Below are 22,070 nucleotides of genomic sequence, written 5' to 3'. Positions count from 1 at the left end.
AATAACATAATAAATATAGAAAACGCATAAATACCGAGAATTAAAGAAAACCCGATAATTCAAAGTCTCACAATTGGTGAAAATCAAACTTCCATTAATCTTGATCGAAAGCTAAAATTAGCTAGACATGGAAAATAAAAACAAAGCAATGAAAATAGAAAACATTGTGCCGTTCTTCCTTAGAATTGTGGCTTCCTCTTGTTTTAGCTTCTCCCCCCAATCTCTGAAAATGCGTTCCTTCTTATAGAGGATTCCCGCCAATTCGCATTCTTTCCAAATCGTTATTTCCATCGTTCGCTTTGGCAATGCAATTCTTCCCAATTCAGTTGTTTCCTTTCTTCATATTTGCCAATGCAATGGTTTCCAATTTAGTCACTTTCCAATTCAGCTTCTTCCTTAGATGTCTGATCGCAAGAGAGAACGACATATTTGCTTGCTGAATTAAGACTTTTTACGAAAATCCTTCTGATTTGGGCAAGATCAAACCTCTAGCTTTGGACATAATCAAATCTTCCATCTTAATTTGGGTGTGATTCTTTGATTTGATTTAAAAATGTGCCAATATGGTTCTAACCATTCTTTTTATAGATTTGATATCCGAATGCTATAATCTGTTCATATCCAAATAAAACAACCAATTAGTCTCATTAAAATATAAAGGATTTGATATAATATTAATGCAATTAAATGACCTATCAAATATCAATTACTGCTAGTTTTAATTTGAATTCTTTTATTTTTCTTTTTATTTGTTTTCTATTATTTTATTTTATTTGTAGTTTGTGAATTTGAGTTTTTCAGGTCCTACTGATTTTGCATGAGAAGAAGAGGAAACGATACTTTATTTCCTTTTGATCCCGAAATTAAAAGCAACTTGTCGAAGGAACTTAAAAGCAAAGAAAGACATAACAAATTCATCTTCCACTTCTAGAACAATGGATCTTGAAGTTGAAGCACCAAGGCGCAAGACTTTAGGAGAGTATGTTGCACCAACTGTGAGAGATAATAGGACAGCTATAAGGCGCGCCCACCTGTAGCAGTTAACAATTTTGAAATCAAGCCTTCTATCATTACAATGGTGCAAAATAATCAATTTTCTGAATTGCTTAGTGAAGACCCAAATCTTCACATTGATGGGTTCTTGGACATTTGCGACACATTCAAGAGCAATGGCGTTACTGATGATGCCATAAGATTGAGATTGTTCCCTTTCTCATTAAGGGACAACGCTAAGAGTTGGTTGCATTCTCTACAACCAGGATCCATCACTACTTGGGATCATATGGCTCAAAAATTTTTGGTAAAATTCTTTCCACCATCTAAAACTGCTAGTTTATTAACAGATATTTCTATTTTTTTGCAGTATGATTCGGAAACACTATTTGAGGCATGGGAAAGATTCTAGGACTTGCTAAGGAAATGTCCACACCACGGAATAAAACAATGGAGGCAAATTCAGATTTTTTATAATGGTCTATCTAATTCCACAAGAACATTAGTAGATGCTGCAGCAGGAGGATCAATCATGAACAAGGATCCAACAGAAATTATTGATCTTTTGGATGTTATGGCCTCAAATGCATATCAAAGGCCAAGGGATAGAGTTGCCCCAATAAGAGTTTTGCAGAGCAATGAAACTGATCCCATGACAGCCATGGCCGTCCAACTTGAAGCATTAACAAAGCAAGTAGGGTTGTTAGCAACTCAAGGCACCAAACCTCCAGCTGTGATATGCAACTATTGTGAGGGAACACATTATAGCAATGAATGTCAGATGGCTAATCCTTTTGAGCAAAATCAGTTAGAACAAGCAAAATATGTGGGGAACTTTAACCGACAGAGCAATCCATATTCCAACACATACAATCCAGGGTGGAGAAACCATCCAAACTTTGGATGGAAAAACAATCAAGATACTGAAAGACAACCTGAAAATCAACAGGCTCAATCATTTCAGAAGAAAGCTCCATGGGAAGATGCTCTTGAAAAAATGGCTACAGTTTCTTCACAATTTATGCAGAAGCAAGAGATGACCAATCAGAATATTTTTGCATCCATTAAAAATTTGGAAGTACAAATGGGGCAACTAGCCCATGGGATGAATCAAAAGCAAAAAGGATCACTGTCTAGTAATACTGAGACAAATCCTAGAGAGTATGCAAATGCTATTGAGCTTCGAAGTGGAAAAGTATTAGAAGAACCTTTCAAGAAAGCCGTAGTAACTGAACCCTCTTCTGAGGCGGTTCATGATGAGCAAAAAGATGCAGAGGAATACGTTAAGGAGGAGGAGAAGCCAAAATCCAAATTATTTCCAGACAATCCACCACCTTATAATCCACCCATTCCATATCCTCAGCGGTTCAAGAAGCAGAAACTAGATAAGCAATTTTCTAAATTTCTTGATGTATTTAAAAAATTGCATATTAATATTCCTTTTGCAGATGCTTTGGAACAAATGCCGAGTTATATCAAGTTTATGAGAGACATTCTTGCTAACAAGAGGAAACTTGAAGATTATGAGACTGTGGCATTGACAGAGGAATGCAGTGCATATTCTCACCAGTGACTTCCACCTAAGCTAAAAGATCCAGGGAGTTTCACAATACCATGCACTATAGGAAATTTTCATTTTAATAAGGCTTTATGTGATATTGGTGCTAGTATTAATTTAATGCCTCTATCTATTTTCAGGAAACTAGGCCTTGGAGAAGCTAAACCTACCACAGTGTCACTTCAAATGGCGGATAGGTCAATTAAATATCCTAGGGGAATCATTGAAGACGTCTTGGTTAAAGTGGATAAGTTTATATTTCCAGCAGATTTCTTAGTATTGGATATAGAAGAAGACCAAGACATACCCATTATTCTTGGTAGGCCATTCTTGGCAACTGGGAGGACCTTGATTGATCTTCAAACAGGTGAACTTACTATGAGAGTACAAGATGAAAAGATCACATTCAATGTATTCAAGGCCATCAAGTTTCCAAATGAATCGATAATCGCTTCTAATTGATTCTATTGAGAGGTGTACAAAGGAGGTATTTCAAATAAGCTATCCAGTTGATCCAGTTGAAGTTTGTTTGGTAGGTGTGACAAATGCAGAAAATAAAGGAATTTTCGAATGTGAGATGTAGTTAGAAGCTTTATCACCTATATGTGTTGACAAATTTCCTACCGAGGACCATGGCTAGTAACTTAATCACTACTTTGGAAGTGGCTTCGACCCCCAGAAGTCACTCTTTTCTTTGACCTAAAGTTGGGGGTAGTTCGGTTGCGAACTATGATGCAAACGCTGTTTGGGAGGCAACCCAAAGTTTTTCTTTACTACGTCTTTGATTTTTCAATTGTCAATTTTTTTTTTAGGTTCGATGTTTTTTGTTTCTTTTTCAATAATTTGTTTTTTTTAGGAGAATGAAAAGAAGGGGCGGATTTGGACTACATCACTCTTAAAGCTATGAATCAAGGGAGTCTTTTTCACCTTACTTTACATCTGATTACTTTTCTTTCCCATTGCAGGCATTTAATATTTTGATTTTTTGTTGTTGCATTGAGGACAATGCCTTTTATAAAGTTGGGGGTGGATGTTAAGATTCCTTCCTATAGGATAAGACTCACTATGCTGAAATTTTTTCAAAACCAGAAGTCTTCAAATCATTTCAAAACTTTTTATCAGTGGTTGAAGCTTATTTGTCTAGTTAGTAGAGTAAAATAGAAGGAAGTTATGACATTAAATCTCTATATCTTATTTAGTATTTAATGTTTTAGTTGTGTTCATCTATAATTCTTTGAAATGATGAGTTTGCTAAATATCAGATGAGTATGTGAATCACTTTAATCTTAACTATGCGACCCACCCTTTGAGCACTAAACCTTGCTATTGAGTTATTGTATTTAGAGATTTTCAAGTAAGACTACAAATTTTCTTGTTTAGTCAACATATTAGAATCCACCTAGATTTCCTCTTGAGGCGAAATTCACGAGTGGCACTTGTTTAAGGATATGATAGAGGCCATTATTCTTTCATAAAAAAATAATAAATAAATAAAAAAAATCTCTTCTAATCTGTTCCCTTTCTACTATACCATGTTTCACTTTGTGGAGATGTATATGATTTATATGTTAGATCTCATTGGTGACTCTCCCAAGTCGTGTGATCCCTTGAATAGACCGAAGGTGATATGGATTGTTAAAAGCATGGTGAGGGTTAAAAGCATTGTGAGTAGATCTTCTTTGTAGTTGCGTGTCTCCGTAGTTAATGCCACTGAGTGAGCCTTTTGGATTCTCACTGGGTTAACATTGCACAATTGGGGCTTAGGGACAAAGGCCACCGCAACGCTTAGATAGATAGTTATTTGAGAGCCATGTTACGGGTGTAGGATATGTCTTGGACTGCTTCTTGGGAGATGTGTTATCACCTTGAAAAAAAAAAAGAAGTATGAAATTGCTAATTTTTGGCAAAAGGAAGAAAAGAAAATTGGTGCTTCAATGTTATCATCTCCATATATGTATTTCAGCTCTAGTCTACATTTCTTCCACCTTCACAAGTCCTCTTGACCTTGGATAAGTGATTGCTCTTCATTAGTGGAGAGAAGGATGATAGGCTGGACATATAAGAATTGACCTTGAAACTAGGGAGTTGTTGGTTGAATTTGGAATCTCAAACATGCATCCACTTGATTGGTTAAGGTATACACACACACACGGGTCAAACTTTTGATTTTTGTGATCTATCTACTCATCTCTTATTTAGCTTATTTTATACATTCTTTGAATTATGGTTGAACTTCACTAAGATTGAATATTTAATCAAAATGAGAGTTTGTCTGATCCTGATATTTGCTCGAGGACTAGCAAATGTTAAAGTTGGGGGTAATTTGATAAGTTGATTTCATACATATTATTTTATATGATTAATTTATTATATTTTCATGTATTTACAATTGTTTTATATCAATTTACCCTAATATGATATGAAAATGAATATGTTGCACCCTTTCCTTTAATTTCTATAATTTTGGTGATTTTATATATTTCCTAACAAATTCTAATAAAGATTTATTACTTTTACATGTAGGAAATTATCAATCAAATCTGGGTATTATTGCAAGAGTCCTACCTCAAGTCAAAAACATAAAGAGAATGAGTCCTTGCATTCTTCTACGTTTTATTTCCTATTTAGAATTTGATCAAAGAAGGGTAAAGAGGAAGAAGAATCCAATTCAAATAAGGATAGAAGAATCCCGATTTTGAGTGTCTCTGTCCAGTTTTGATCAAGATCTTCATCGGATGGTCATATGGTGTCCGATCGAGCTGATTTTTGGAGGAGAGCTTCACGACTTCTTGGTATTCAAATCCAACGGTGGGATTATGCATTGGAGATCTCTATGTTTATCCGATTCATACGTCAAAACACTCATTGGTTAAGTCAGATAAGAACTCTGAGTTTGATTCAAACTCTGAGTTTAATTAATCTATAAAAGGATAGCAAAGCCAAAGAAGAGGGAGATGACGTTTTTGGGAGCTTTGGAAGAGCGTGGAGGTTGAACCAGAAGACGTTGGATGGCTTTGGAGATCTGAAGCTTGGGAATAAGTTTTTCTTGATCTTCTTTCAATGTTCTTGAACTCCTCTGTAATGTTTTTAGTTTCTAGTATGAACTAATTTAGTTTTTCTAGGGATCAGATGTAGCCTATCTTTGAATTCCCACTCTTGAGTTCATCAATATAATTTTGAATATTGTTTCTTTTGATTGAGTTTTTACTTCTATTCTTCATGCTTTTGATTAATTGGCCACTGATCAACTGATTTGTTAATCATAATGAACTGAGAGGGGATTTATGTGTTTAGTTCATTGGAGTAAAAGCCATGAATTACATGTAGGATAGAGATATACTTACATGGTTTGTGTAGTTGTTACATGGGAATCCATAGAATTTAATGATTTCTCAGTTGTTGTAACCCACATAGAAATATAGTGGGTTAGCAATTGAGAGAATTTCTATTAGTACTCGAGAGAGACTAGTAGATAAGGAAGGGAATCTCGACTATCAATCTAGGGAAATATTTCTCAAATTATAAAGAGGGATAAGAGGGTGGGAATGCTTAGTTATGGTGAAATCTGACCCCTAAGTCTTTAGCAATTAATAATTTCAATTTAACTTTCAATTCGTAATATAGTCTAGAATAATTATCTTCCTTATTATTTGTTCAAATAAAATTGGTATAATTAATTTGGTACTTAATCTATAGTCTTCGAGGGATCCATCTTTTATCAAAGGGCGAACGAGAGCTCCGCGGGCCTTCTCTTCACGCCGGCGTGTGCGCCGCACCGGCGGCCCCGCACTGTGTGGGAAGCACGATAATTACAAAAAAAAAGAAAAAAACACACCTTGTTGTTTTACAAAATTTCTACACGCGTGTGACGCGCATGGGGGCTAAAAAAAGAGAAAAAAAAAAGCAAGAAAAAAAAACAACACAAAAGTAATATAATGATAAAAGATCGATCCCTCGAAGACTATAGATTAAGTACCAAATTAATTATACCAATTTTATTTGAACAAATAATAAGGAAGATAATTATTCTAGACTATATTGCAAATTGAAGTTAAATTGAGATTATTAATTGCTAAAGACCTAGGGGTCAGATTTCACCATAACTAAGCATTCCCACTTTTTCTCCCTCTTTATAATTTGAGAAATATTTTACTGATTGATAGTCGAGATTCCCTTTCCTATCTATTAGTCTCTCTCGAGTACTAATAGAAATTCCCTCAATTGCTAACCCACTATATTTCTATATGGGTTACAACAACTGAAAAATCATTAAATTCTGTGGATTCCCATGTAACAACTACACAAACCATGTAAGTATATCTCTATCTTACATGTAATTCATGGCTTTTACTCCAATGAACTAGACACATAAATCCCCTCTCAGTTCATTATGATTAACAAATCAGTTGATTAGTGGCCAATTAATCAAAAGCATGAAGAATAGAAGTAAAAACTCAATCAAAGGAAACAATATTCAAAATTATATTGATGAACTCAAGAGTGGGAATTCAAAGATAGGCTACATCTGATCCCTAGAAAACTAAATTAGTTCATACTAGAAACTAAAAACATTACAGAGGAGTTCAAGAACATTGAAAGAAGATGAAGAAAAACTTATTCCCAAGCTTCAGATCTCCAAAGCCATCCAACGTCTTCTGGTTCAACCTCCACGCTCTTCCAAAGCTCCCAAAAACGTCCTCTCCCTCTTCTTTGGCTTTGCTATCCTTTTATAGATTAATTAAACTCAGAGTTTGAATCAAACTCAGAGTTCTTATCTGACTTAACCAAGGAGTGTTTTGACGTATGAATCGGACTAACTTAGAGATCTCCAATGCATAATCCCACCGTTGGATTTAAAGACCAAGACGTCGTGAAGCTCTCCTCCAAAAATTAGCTCAATCGGACACCATATGACCATCCGATGAAGATCTTGATCAAAACTGGACAGAGACACTCAAAATCGGGATTCTTCTATCCTTCTTATTTGAATTGGATTCTTCTTCCTCTTTTCCCTTCTTTGATCAAATCCTAAATAGGAAATAAAACGTAGAAGCGTGCAAGGACTCATTCTCTTTATGTTTTTGAATTGAGGTAGGACTCTTGCAATAATACCCAGATTTGATTGATAATTTCCTACATGTAAAAGTAATAAATCTTTATTAGAATTTGTTAGGAAATATATAAAATCACCAAAATTATAGAAATTAAAGGAAAGGGTGCAACATATTCATTTTCATATCATATTAGGGTAAATTGATATAAAACAATTGTAAATACATGGAAATATAATAAATTAATCATATAAAATAATATGTATGAAATCAACTTATCAAATTACCCCCAACTTTAACATTTGCTAGTCCTCGAGCAAATATCAGGATCAGACAAACTCTCATTTTGATTAAATATTCAATCTTAGTGAAGTTCAACCATAATTCAAAGAATGTATAAAATAAGCTAAATAAGAGATGAGTAGATAGATCACAAAAATCAAAAGTTTGACCCGTGTGTGTGTGTATACCTTAACCAATCAAGTGGATGCATGTTTGAGATTCCAAATTCAACCAACAACTCCCTAGTTTCAAGGTCAATTCTTATATGTCCAGCCTATCATCCTTCTCTCCACTAATGAAGAGCAATCACTTATCCAAGGTCAAGAGGACTTGTGAAGGTGGAAGAAATGTAGACTAGAGCTGAAATACATATATGGAGATGATAACATTGAAGCACCAATTTTCTTTTCTTCCTTTTGCCAAAAATTAGCAATTTCATACTTCTTTTTTTTTTTTCAAGGTGATAACACATCTCCCAAGAAGCAGTCCAAGACATATCCTACACCCGTAACATGGCTCTCAAATAACTATCTATCTAAGCGTTGCGGTGGCCTTTGTCCCTAAGCCCCAATTGTGCAATGTTAACCCAGTGAGAATCCAAAAGGCTCACTCAGTGGCATTAACTACGGAGACACGCAACTACAAAGAAGATCTACTCACAATGCTTTTAACCCTCACCATGCTTTTAACAATCCATATCACCTTCGGTCTATTCAAGGGATCACACGACTTGGGAGAGTCACCAATGAGATCTAACATATAAACCATATACATCTCCACAAAGTGAAACATTGTATAGTAGAAGTGAAACATATTAGAAGAGAATATATATATTTTCATCAATTTTAATGAAAGAAGAATGGCCTCTATCATATCCCTAAACAAGTGGCACTCATGAATTTTGCCTCAAGAGGAAATCTTGGTGGATTCTAATATGTTGACTGAACAAGAAAATTGCAGTCTCATTTGAAAATCCCTAAATGCAATAACTCAATAGCAAGGTTTAGTGCTCAAAGGGTGGGTTGCATAATCAATGTTAAAGTGATTCACATACTTATCTGATATTTAGCGAAGTCAACATATTCAAAGAATTATAGAGGAACACAACTAAAATAGGAAATACTAAATAAGATTAGAGATTTACATGTCATAACTTCCTTCTATTTTACTCTACTAACTAGACAAGTAAACTTCAACCACTGATAAAAAGTTTTGAAATGAATTGAAAAATTATGCTTTTGAAAAGAAATTTCAGCATAGTGAGTCTCAACCCATAGACAGGAATCTTAACATCCATCCCCAACTTTAAAATGAGCATTGTCCTCAATGATACAAAAAATGAAAATATTAAATGCATGCAATGGGAAAGAAATGTAACAAGATGTGAAGTAAGGTGAAGGAGACTCCCTTGATTCATAGCTTTAAGAGTGTTGTAGTCCAAATCCGCCCCTTCTTTTCATTCTCCTAAAAACAAATTATGGAAAAAGAAACAAAAAACATCGAATCTAAAAAAATTAACAATTGAAAGATCAAAGAAGTAGTAAAGAAAAACTTTGGGTTGCCTCCCAAATAGCGCTTGCATCATAGAAGGTATTATAATATAAAAACTAATAAATACCAATCACATGATAACACAAATTATCAAAGACATAATAATATACATTGACAAAATCAGAAGAGGCCTCGTAGGTCATAACAGAAGAAGACTCTTGCATGATCTTTTGGCATGCATGCATATTCCCTATAGAGCTTTTCCAAAGCTCCCTTCACACATTGAATTTCATCATCCACTGAGAAAGAGTTTCCATGATGGATTGATTCAAATACAGCTTGAACAATACTCATTTTGTATCGAGGATCCAAAATAATGGCAACTGACAAAATCAAAGAGTATTTATCCCAATATTTGGGCAACTAACATATCTCCCATAAACTCATCTACCAATTATTCATTATTCAAAGCTGTTTAAATTTCCACCACACTAATAAAGTACATATTTTAAGTATGATACTATGAACCTAATAAAACCTTTGTGACCTCATTGAATGACTTCAACAATTATAAATTTTCTTCAATCCTCTCCCATTCATCTGAGTTAGGGTTTAATGCATAACTCTTATATGAATATCCCAAAGTCTCAAATACTGGCCTATAAAATAGAACATCACTAAACATTTGGAATGTTGAATTCTATCATGTAATTACATCTCCATGCAAGCCCTTATTAAAAGGCACTCCTAGGTGATCACAACATTTTTGAAATTTTAGTTTCCTAGTTTGTGAGCTCTTCATATACTTGATACTATCTCGAACATTTTGAACAGATGCATCTATGAATTTGATGCCATATTGAACTATAAAGTTCAAGATATGGGCACAACATCGGATATAAAAGAATTCTCCTTTACAAATCAATGCATTCTTTGAATTTAAAGTGGTCCTCAAATAATTAATCCAACAATTATTGAAACTTGCATTGTCAACTATCACTAAAAATAATTTTTGTTCAATCCCCCACTCAATCAAAATCTTGTGAACAATCTCACATATATTTGCACCCGAATGTGGAGATGCTAATATAAAAAACTTGATCAATTTCTTCTGCAAAATCTATGAGTTATCAATATAATAAGTAGTGAGTGTCACATAGCCATTAGCTATTGAAGTCCACAGATCTATTGTGATTGATACTCTTCCAAATGACATCTTCACTGCCTCTCTAACAGTAACTTTCTCCCTTTTAAAGATTCTATGAATATCACTCAAAAGAGTATTCCTACTAATAGGAGAATACTAAGGATAGAGATATAACATCAGTTTCCTAAACTTTGGATACTCTACAAACCTTAGAGGAACTTCATTCTTAACAATCAACTCCAAGAGCATGTCATGCACTACATTCAGGTCAATTTTCAAGCTACTCATCCTCAAGTTCCCATCACTTTGTTGCAACATCATTTGATTTATGTCATTGTCATTTGCCTTAGGACACTTTTTCATGTGATTATTTAAACTAGTGGTCCCATTTTTTTGGGGGTGAGCCAAAAATATCTTCCCACATTTTGTGCATTCTGCTCTAGGCCTTCCATCTTGATATTTCTTAGGATCAGGATCAACCATTTTGAACCAATTACTTGTCCAACATAATGATGTTTTAACTTTGCCCCTTTTGGATGGTTGATTTGCTTATGAAGTATGGGTCTCTACTTGTTTATATTAGATTGCTCAACAGGTCTTTCAATCTAAGGGGTTGAAGGTTTAGGACTTAAAATAGAAACATTGTGAGACTCGACAACTTTAGACACACCCTTTTTCATTTTGTTGGAGTAACAAAGATAATAGTAATTGCAAAAACAATAAACAAGACAATTCACCTCTTACACTCTTACAGAAAATGGAAACAAGAAACAAGAGCAAGAACAATAAACAAGGCAATTCACCTTACAGGCTTACACTCTTACAGAAAATAGAAACAAGACCTAAGCTTAGTTCATAAGTTGGCAGTCACGGTGATATGAAATGATGAGAAAACAAACTTATTCATAACATTTTACCTCGAAGTGTACAATTAGATAACCTTACCATTATATAAAGGTTTACTTTCTTGAGAACAAAAATGATCAAAGATTAATAAATTTCAAGTGCCACACCAAAAAAGTCAGCTGATATGGGGATTGTGGTTCTTAATTTCAAGATTTTGGTTTGACACTTTAAATGGTTAAAAACTCATACAGGGGACTGCTATTATCCCTTCCCCATCACTTCACTCACCTAATTTTGTCAATAAGATCAAAGCAGCTCTAAGAACAACTTGGAGGAGCTATACTATCAATATTGAGGACATTCTTATCCCATTTCTCAGTAAGTGCAACCAAAAGTTTTCATGTGAAGCTGCAAAAGGAAGAAGAACACAGTTAGTATAACCAAAAATATGCAAGATTGTTACCCCTTTTTCCATCCAAGGGGAACTAACATCAGCATTCTATTAGATAGTTTTAACTATTGGCATTTCTGATTTTTGAAACAATCTTAAATACTTAATCATGAGGCATACCATAAAACTAGTTTACCATAAACCAACTTTGGAGGAGCCGAGAGGACTTCTGCTTCTGAGATACATAGAACAATTAAAGGGTTAATATTCATGCAATAAAGAAAAAAGCAATACAATATAGCCTACATTGTCAGATTTTGAGTGACGTCATGCCAAAAAATCTCATACAGATAGATTGCAAAGAGGGTAACTGATGTGAAGTAACTAGTATGCTAAAAGCTTGAAGGATGGTTGCAACAAATACAATTTTTTCTAACACCTCCCCCACCCACCAACCCCACCTTGGACAATAGGAAATATAATATATAAATGGGCTACTTTTCTCTTTGTTACATTCAAAGACAGATAAATATCGAGGAGAGCTCTAAGAACAACTGGAACAACTAAAATCAGACAGACAATCCATGGAAATGGATTTAATTAGGTGCTCTGAAGAGCTGGAAAGTACAAAGTCTCAGTTAGAGGAAACCAAGCAACTTATGCAATAGCTTAGAACATAATTGGCATCCTCTCAAAAATCAAACAGCTTAGCAGACACACAGCTGAAATGTATGGCAAAATCTTATTCACTCGAAATGTGTTTAGAGGAGTTAGCAGCAGAAGTCAACCTTTTATGTGCAAAAGCTAAGGGATTAGACAAAGAACTTCAAGAAGAAAAGAGAAATCATCAAAATGCTCTGGATAAATGCAATGATCTTCAAGAGAAAATAAAAACATTCCACTAAAAAGGGCCACTCAGAAGATCAAATTTAAGAGATCACATCAATCTTTGCCTCCTAACTAAGCCAAAAGGCATAAAATATTCTTATATGTGATATGGCTACTTAAAGAGGCAAAAGTGCAAAACACCCATTGGTACCACCAATTACTAACTCTTCAAGTGAAAAAAAAGCTGTAACAACCCCCGTATTTCTAACCCGAGATCCATATTGTAGGTCTGAGAACCCGAAGGTCTAGTCGGGTAAGTTTGTGGAGTGTCCGGATAGAAGTCCATGATCCATACCCTGAACCCATGGATCTAGATCCCCTGTCTAAAGAGCCTGGCTTGCATGGTAGTTGGTCTTCTGGAATGCAAGTGATGTCTGGAGATGTCCGGAATGAAGGTAAGATCTCCCCGATCTCTTCATTAGGGCTAGGTTGTACTTGGATATCAACCCCCTAGCAAAAGCACCCTTGTATGGCAAAATACATGGGGGCAGTTGCTAGTGGTGGTCGATCAAACCAAGCGGCCGCCCGCGTCTGTTTTCGGGGTTTTGCCCTATTTGCCCCCTGACTTCTATAAAAGGTAACCTTGTCCAATTTACGAATATTTTATTCGTGGTTACTGTTTTTGGAGGTTAGACGGCTGCGAAGAAGTGCCGAAAGCGGATCTGAAGTGCTGGCAGTGATCTGGAGATCAATCCTTCCCCTGTTTCTGGTATTCTGGAGTGAGGTAATGGATTCACCCTTCATCCTTTATCTCCTTTGTCTTTCAATAACGTGTTAACCCATCCCCTCATCATGGTGGTTACCCTTTTGATCAATTGTAACTCTCTTTCTAATCTTCTTGAGGTGATTCATCCGAAAACAAAACCCTGCTTTCGTGAAAAGGATAATCCAGTCAAGGGGAGAGTTCTGGGTAATCTATTGATGGTAATTGTTAGGTTTCCTTCACCCATTGGCTATAGGAGTGTTAGATTCGAGACTTAGGCCATGATCACTCGAAATCCGGATTGAAAACAGATGATCAGAAGCCTGATTTCGGATTGAAACTCTCTGTTTTTGGGGCGGTCACTAGTGGCGGTCGCTCAACCTAAGCGACCGGCTGGTAAACAGTGACCAAATGACTTTTGGTTTTGATCCACTTTGATTCAATTAACTTATACATTATTGTAACCCTGTGTTTAGGTATTCTCTATTTGAAAAGAAAGTCTTGTAATAGTTTACGGATCTCTTTTTACGGACAGTTTACTTATATGCAGGTAAGGACATTCAATCCTATATTTATGAATAGACTTAAACATGCTAGTGCAATGTCTGTTAGCATTAGCCTTTCTTTATATATATTTATATATATATATTGCTGTAGTCATGTTTTATATACTGATCTTGTTATACTATTGTTGTTTGTCTTGTTTACATATATACTTTGTTGATTATGAATGCTATGTACTGATGATGGTTAGTATGTGGTTTTGATGGATGAGGTATTCCTCTGGGATATCTTAGCTTGGGATATCAGAAGGCTGTGGAATGGGACACATGCCTGCTGATGTCTCCAGCACTGTTATGACTATTGGATGACATTCTTAGGTAGAGTCTAGAATTGCATGGCTAGGTACCCCACATGCTACTACCCTTTCGGTAGGGGGATTGAAACCGGATGACCCGTGATGACAGTGATGTGACGTTGGTCCACTGTTAGTCATATAAATGGTAGGGTTGCATATGTTAGGGTTGGGCTCATGGATGTCCAATGGAACCGGGTGTCGTGAGGAGTCATGAGAGCATCCACCCCAATAATATGTGGTTGACCATAGGGTTAAGGAGTGGAGTCCAACAGTGGTAGCCAGTCCGTGAGGATTCTCATTCCTAGGTTGCTAAAGATACTGAACCGAGTTGGTTGGTGTGAAACCCAGCCTTAACCTTGACCCGGAAACCCTGTTGTTTGTAGGTCCGACAACCCGAAGTAAAGCAAGAAGTCAGCTATGGGCCATCCCAGTGGAAGACTTGGTGATTGGCTTAGAATCCATGAGTGTTGATGACAGTGTTCCATTTATGGAAACTGCACCCAGATGAAGATGGAATTAGTTAATGGACTTGGAGTACTCTTTGACTTGGTTCGAAGGCATTTCTACCTACTAGGTAAGTCACTTAGTGTGTGTGCAAAACCCCTTTATGTTTGGATTTGATCTGAGCCTTCATTTCCCTGTTTTGGACTTGCTGTCCTGATTGGTCAACTCATTGGTCGACTGGGCCAGTCGACGAATAAATCGTCCAATGAGATCTGATTTTGCTAATTAGGTCTTTGCTTGCTCTATTTAAGTCCAATCTCGAGTCTACTTCGTATTTTCTGCCTCCAAACTCTTTGGAATGAACCAGAGCCCTCTGCAAGTCATCTCCCTTGCATCCTTAGTGATTCTCTTGACGGATTCTCCATTACTTTTCTTTCCTTTTCTGATTGAGGACAGTAGAGATGATGTTGTATCTCTATTGCAACTATCTCTTTACTCATTCCCTCTCTTTTCCTAAGGATCTAAAGCTTGATGGATGATCTTCATCAAGATCATCACTCGCTTTTGAAGGAAAACATGCATCTATTCTCTTTCCTTATTTAGATGCATGTTCTTTAGCCTTTGCTCTATTTCTCTTGAGAATCTATGCATGCTGTTCATGAATCCTTTGTCATATTAGTAATCCATCATCCTATTGTTCTTGTCCATGATTTTTACTAAGAATTCTTCAAGAACCATGATTGATCTAATTATGGTAACTTTTTGTTTACTAATTTGTAACTTGAAGACTTAATATGATTAGTTTTTTGAAGTCCTCTATATACTAGCATACTACCCTTGTAATTTCCCCCTTGTTTGGTACCCCTTTGAACCACCAAATTCGGTTTTATATTCTAAAATCTCTGATTTTGAAGGCCACTGTCTCTGTTGGTCGACTCATTGGTCGACTGAGGTAGTAGACCAATCAATTGACCAATGAGGACAGCAACCTCATTTTTGGTCTGTTTTGGATGATTTGATTTGCTTCCTTTTAGGTATCTTTCCTAATATGTTATATATACTTGTTTAGGACTTTCTTTCCAAATTTAGACAAGGTCTTACTTGATTCCCCAAGATCCTTTGCGAGTTATATAAGGTAAGGATGATTATTTCCTTAATTACATAGATTGCATGTTCTAGTTTCTATATTTGAATCTCTTTGGTTTATTTCCTTAATTAGATTCTTACAATGATATACTACTGATGCAACTACCTTGATTACAGTAGCATTACTTGTTTATGCTAAATTGATTCATGTATGATTTACTTACCAGTTATATACAAGTTGGATGTTGTTATTGATTTCTTTTCATATAAGAAGTTACCATATATGTGATATTATGGATTTATGTTTGTGCATGATTAAGTATGGTTTGGAAAGGAGAGGTGTCCTTTTGACACTTCTGTCCTTGGACAACTACGGGAATATTATGGGATGTTTCCGGAGATGCCCTTTGGACACCTTCCTAAACTGTTGGATGACATATTTAGGGCTGTCTAGTAGTGTTTGGCTAGGATGTCCTGTTATGTCAGACCCTAATCGGAGGGGTATTGAGACCGAATGACCCGTGGTAGCAATGGGGATTCATGGGCGCTCAAGATCGGTAACCAACCCGTGAGGGGACAGGAATCACATTGCGGGGGCCATTTATCGGTAGGGTTGCATATGGATATACTTGGGCTCATGGGAGGTCAAGACCAGTAACCAACCGTGAGGGGATGTGAGAGCTTCCTGTTTACCATATGTGGATGACCTATAGGGTTGATGAGTCCGTAATTAGGGACTATGAGGACTCTAGTGTGAAGGATGCCGGAAAGGATCGCCAGGGGCGAGGAATGGACTTATTTGGATCTGACTTGATGTAACTAAGTAGGAGACTTGCATTTGGCTAGGCTTTGTGTAAAACCCGGCCCTAACCTTAACCCGGATACTCTTTGATTGTAGGTTCGAAGACCCGAAGTAGAAGCGAAAGTCAACTATGGGCCATATTGGTAGATGATATAGTGTTCGACTCCGAACCTATGGAGATTGAAGATAATGCCCCATACTTGAAGTCAGTGTTGGATATAGAGAAGAGACTGCACCTTGATGAAGAGAAGATTAGTTGATGACCTTAGAGCTTGGTGGGATATGATTTAAAGCCATTTTTCCATGCTAGGTATATTATAGAATATGTGTTTAAAGTTTCGTTTGATTCCGAGTAGTGGAAGACCCTCAAATCCCTATTTTTGGCTTTGCTGTCAGCCTGGGTCGAGTGCTTGGGTCGAGTGCTCAATGCTACCCAGCCAATCGACCCAGTGTTGCTGAACTCGAACAAAATCTTCTGTTTTGAGAATCTTGCTATATATACCCCATGACTTCGTGATTTTAGTATCCCTAGCCTCCATAACACCTAGAGAACGAAGGGAAACCATCTCCAAGCCTCCAAGAGTGAAGAAGAAGACCTAATCTTGCAATCTTGCAAACACTCTCTCTTGTTCTTCAATTAAAGGTTAGTAATCTATCTTTTATGTTAATGATTTATTCTTTCTATGATCACTCTCATCTCTGAACTGAGATTATGATGAAGATGCTGCAACCTTGTAGTCATATCTTTACAATCTCTTTTCATTCTCTTGTACTATGATCATCTCATTCATTCTTAACATGATTCTTATGATTTCTTCTTAAACTATGATAATATTTCCTATTTTGATTCATTCTAGCATTATAGATGCTTCTCTATGATTATTCATACCTCTCGATCTCTGTGTTCTTGTACTAGAATGAGATCTAATCATCTCTAGTTCATCTCTTTCATTCATAGCATGTTTCCAATGAAAACTATGATTTTTACCAAAATAGAAACTATGGTTCTAAATTAGGAAGTAATGTTTTAATGGTGGTTTGATGTCTAAATTATGCTTTCTAGGCTTAGACTACCGTGTTAGACAATCCCTCCAAGTTTCGTCGCATTCCGGTTTGTGTAGCATAGGTTTCGGATCAAGATTCCCTTTTTATTTTCGGATTTGCCCTTGGGCAGACTGCCTGAGTCGACTGGCCAATGCTACCCAGCCAATCAACTCGCAACAGCAGAATCTGTTTTCTTCGTCCGATTTGATTTGAATCATGCTTAGTCTTTTAGGACTACTTCCTAATGATTGTGTGATGCTATTCTAGGGATTATTTGCTAACTTTGGATTCATCCTCTTGTTCGTCCGGAATATTCTCGGATCTATTTAAGGTGAGGAAAGTTGTTACCATATTAACATAGATTTGCATAGATTTAGTTTCTAATTTGGGAACTACTTAGATTTGCTACTGTTATGTTAGTTTCTATTATGATATGAATGCTGCAAGTACATTAGGATCTTATTTCTTTATTTACTTTATGTACTTGATTATGTATGGATACTTACTCATGTATGGTTCCTTATTTATTTAATCTTATCTTATTATACTCTTTGATATGATGTGATATTTGTCGTGGATGATATGACTGAATTATGATTGTGGTTGCTTAGGTATGATTTGGGATTGGGGAATGTCCTTTTGACATTTCTGTCCTTGGACCTCATTGGGAGTAGTATGGGATATTTCCAATGTTGCCCTTTGACGCTTTCCCGGATTATTGGTTTTCATACCTAGGACTTGTCTAGCAGTGTTTGACTAGGTTATACCCCTGTTATATCAGACCCGAATCGGAAGGGTATTGAGACCGAACAACCCGTGGTAGCAATGGGGATTCATGGGTGCTCAAGACCGGTGAGTTATATCCGTGAGGGGACATGAATCACATTGTGGGGACCATTTGTGGGTAGAGTTGCATATGGATAGACTTGGGCTCATGGGCATTCAAGATCGGTAACCAACCCGTGAGAGGACATGAGAGCTTCCCGTTTACTATATGTGGATGACCTATAGGGTTGATGAGTCCGTATTTGAGAGAGTCGGATATGCTGACTCTAGTGTGAAGGATACCGGAAAGGATCCCGAGAGGGGAGGAATGGACGTATCCCGGATCCGAGTTGATATGACTAAGTAGAAGACTTGCATTGGGCTAGGCTTTACCTTGACATGCGCCAATACTTAGACCAAACGGTGATGTGAGAGAGAGGTGACTTAACCCCTAACCATGGATTGTCCGAGATGGATGAAGGACCCACTACCAACCGGCGTTGTGAGACGAGACCTACCCAAAGAAGTATGGTGCTATGACTTAAAGCATGTCTGCCTATAGAGACCAGCATACATAAAGTTAGACTCATACATACATTGTTGCCTCATATCATATCATCTTATGCTTTGTTTGTGATACTATGTTATTTATGCTATTATGGAATAACTTGCCTTCTTTGAGTTTCTTTGAAACTCATTCCTTTTTGTACAATATCTTTTGTTAGACTATTCTACAGGATTTGATGGCTATGAAGCGTAATATGAGGAAGCGCAAGATGAAGAAGCGTACCATACGCAAAGTGTTGGCGACTACGAAGATTACTGTGAGGATCCCTTGAGTGGTCTCTCTTGTTACCAGGATTAGCCCTACTGTGGAGTGGGAGCTTTTGAGCATCATCGATGAAGTCTATGTCTATGAGGACATCCTTTATAAAGTAGAAAAGACTCTAGTTTAGATTATATTTTTCTTTCTTGTCTTTAGAATCAGTTGTAATCCCATTGATTTTCGAACTACATTCCGCTGTACTCGTGGAGTGAGATTCCGCCTCACTCTACTTTTGATTTATATATCTATTGGTATCTTTTCCGCACTTTGATGAATATCTCGTTACTTTACCTTGATTCATTTGAATAATATTGTTAACATTGATTTAGTCTTGTTCTTGATTATATTGTTGTGAATGTGGGAGGTTGATTTCTCTAACTACTGGATCTTGTGGACTGTGGATCACACACTCGGGTATGCCAGATAGGGTACCGGCTGGGTGGATGTGACACTTTGACCCTGACATGCGCCGGTACTTTGACCAATGGTGATGTGAGAGAGAGGTGACTTAACCCCCACCCATAGAATGTCTCGAGGGATGCCGGACCCACTACCAAAAGGCGTTGTGTGATGAGACCTTCCTAAAGAAGTACGGTACTATGACTTAAAGCATGTCTGCCAATAGAGACCAACATACATAGAGTTAGAATCATATTGCATCATGTGTTTAATATCATATAGCATCTTACGTTGTTTTGAAATCCTGCTATTTATGTTATTATAGATTAACTGCCTTACTGGGTTTCATTGAAACTCACTCCTTTTGTACAATATCTTTTGTTAGATTACTCTACAGGTATTGATGACTATGAAGGTCAATATGAGGAAGCACAAACTGAAGAGGCGTACTTCTCGCAAGGTGCTGGCAACCATGAAGATTACATTGAGGATTCGTCAAGTGGTCTTACTTGTTACCAGGATTAGCCCTCTTGTGGAATGGGAACGTTTGAGCGTCATTGATGAAGTCTATGTTTATGAAGACGTTCTCTATAAAGTGGAATAGACTTTAGTTTAGTTTGTTTTATCTTTCTTTCTTATCTTAGAAACAGATGTAATCTTTCTTTTGACTTACGATCTACTTTTCCTCTGGTTGTAGAGTGGGATTCCACCTCACTTTACTTATTGATTTAGACATTTTGATTGTCTTTCGTACTTTGATGATATGTGATTTATTCTTTCTTTATTTGGATCTTTTGTTTATCTTTTGCACATTGATTATTTATGTTCATGATTATGTTATTGTCTATGTGGGAGGTTGATTACCTCGATACTTGATCTTTGGGGCTGTGGATCACACACTCGGGTATGCCAGGTAGGGTACCGGCTGGGTGGATGTGACAGTTGGTGCCATAGGGGATGTATCTGGACTTCATGTAGACATGTTACCAGTATGACCTTGCATTGGATTAGAAACCCCGACATGCGCCAGTACTCATTACCAATGGTCGTGGTGAGAGAGTGTTGACTTAACCCCAACCATGGTTTGAGAGCCAGGTGTGGACTTTCCCTTTGACCCAGGATCCCTACAGAGGTAACCAGTCCTTGCCGGATTAGAGTGACTAGACTTACCCAGAGGAGGGCTGGTGTATATCTTAAAGCATGTCAGTTGTTAGAGACCTGCATAGTTAGAAGTCATAGTATCATTCATATTTTGCACTCATTCATATCATTTATGCATTTATGCTTTGTTGGATAATGGATGGGAATTGTAATTGTTCTTACTGAGTTCTCTAGAACTCACTCCTTTATTTTGTAAATGTTTATTAGCCTGCACAGATGGAGGAATTGTGCCGGAAGATGGACTGGTTTCCTATGAAAGAACCATCCCGTATGAAGAGGATGTGGCACCGGCAATGGGAAATGGAGATAGCCTGTGCGGGAGCTCCTGCGAGTGCATGGAATGCGCTTATCACACCTATTGATGGACAAAGACGAAAAGTGGTTAGACAGTTCGCTCAGCGAATGGAGAAGAACTGGAGAACGCATTTTCTTGAGATTCATGAAAAACATTATTTAGCCTTAGAAAAGGAAATTGGAAAGAAAATAATATAACTCTTTTGAATGCTTCCGTTGAACTCATATTCATTTTAATTCATTATTCTTCACTTATTATTTTTATTGGAGTATTTGGGCTCCTGTAATTCTTTAATTCATTTATTGAACATTTATTGCTCTTGATTGTCTATATTTGTATTTATTATTGTTGATAGACTAAAACCATGGATCCTGTGACAGATCACTCCCACGGGTTGTCGGGCGGGTAACCGAGACGGGCGGGTGGGGTGTGACAAAAGAAAAAAACAAATATCTAATAAATGAACACCAGAAGAAATCAGGAGCTCACCGAAGCCCATTGATTACAAAGTACGAAGCTCAAAACAAATTAGGAAAGATACCTTCATGTTTTTCTAGGTATGGAAGCTTGGAACGCAAAGAACTCCCCCGAACACTGGAAGCCTAGAACACAGAGAGGAATCTTGAAGAGAACTCACCCGAAAGCTGGAAGCTTGCAATGCAAAGACTGCTGCTTGTAGTCGAAGCCAAAATCTTGAAGAAGAGAAGAGTAGGAGACGAGACGAAGAAGGCTCACATGGATGAAGGCTCACAAGCTTAGTGATCAGTCACCAAAATTTGGTTTGGAACATAGATACAGAGAGGCATTGAAGGGCAAAGGATTCTATTCTCTATTAGGGTTAATGGGTTATAATGTTGAGAGGTAAATTACACAATAACCCCCCATTTATGGTAAATAATTCGATACCAAAATTCGGTATTTGGGTATGGTATACGGTACATATTGACGGTATGATACCTTATACCAAAACCGTACCGTACTAAATACCCAAATCCAGTTTCGGTACAAACTATACAGAATTTTGACAGTTCAATACGGT

At 36.9% G+C, this 22,070-nt stretch overlaps 1 protein-coding gene and 1 non-coding gene across 2 annotated transcripts; one reads left to right on the top strand and one right to left on the bottom strand.

The window, feature by feature from the left end:
* Positions 1-1,335: 1,335 nt before the first annotated feature.
* Positions 1,336-1,437, bottom strand: LOC149018718 (small nucleolar RNA R71). The gene has a single exon (XR_016173217.1). It is a non-coding gene; the product is annotated as a small nucleolar RNA R71 (small nucleolar RNA).
* Positions 1,438-1,525: 88 nt separating this feature from the next.
* LOC149018717 (uncharacterized) lies at positions 1,526-3,013 on the top strand. The gene is made up of 2 exons (XM_089153949.1): positions 1,526-2,562; positions 2,692-3,013. The coding sequence occupies exons 1-2, from the start codon at positions 1,526-1,528 to the stop codon at positions 3,011-3,013; spliced, it is 1,359 nt and encodes a 452-aa protein (XP_089010075.1).
* The last annotated feature ends 19,057 nt before the right edge of the window (positions 3,014-22,070 follow it).

Source organism: Hakea prostrata, chromosome 4 (assembly GCF_041222555.1).
Source record: "Hakea prostrata isolate BN-2017 chromosome 4, UWA_Hpros_2, whole genome shotgun sequence".
NCBI lineage: Eukaryota > Viridiplantae > Streptophyta > Magnoliopsida > Proteales > Proteaceae > Hakea > Hakea prostrata.
This window is presented reverse-complemented; position numbering and strand designations above follow the sequence as displayed.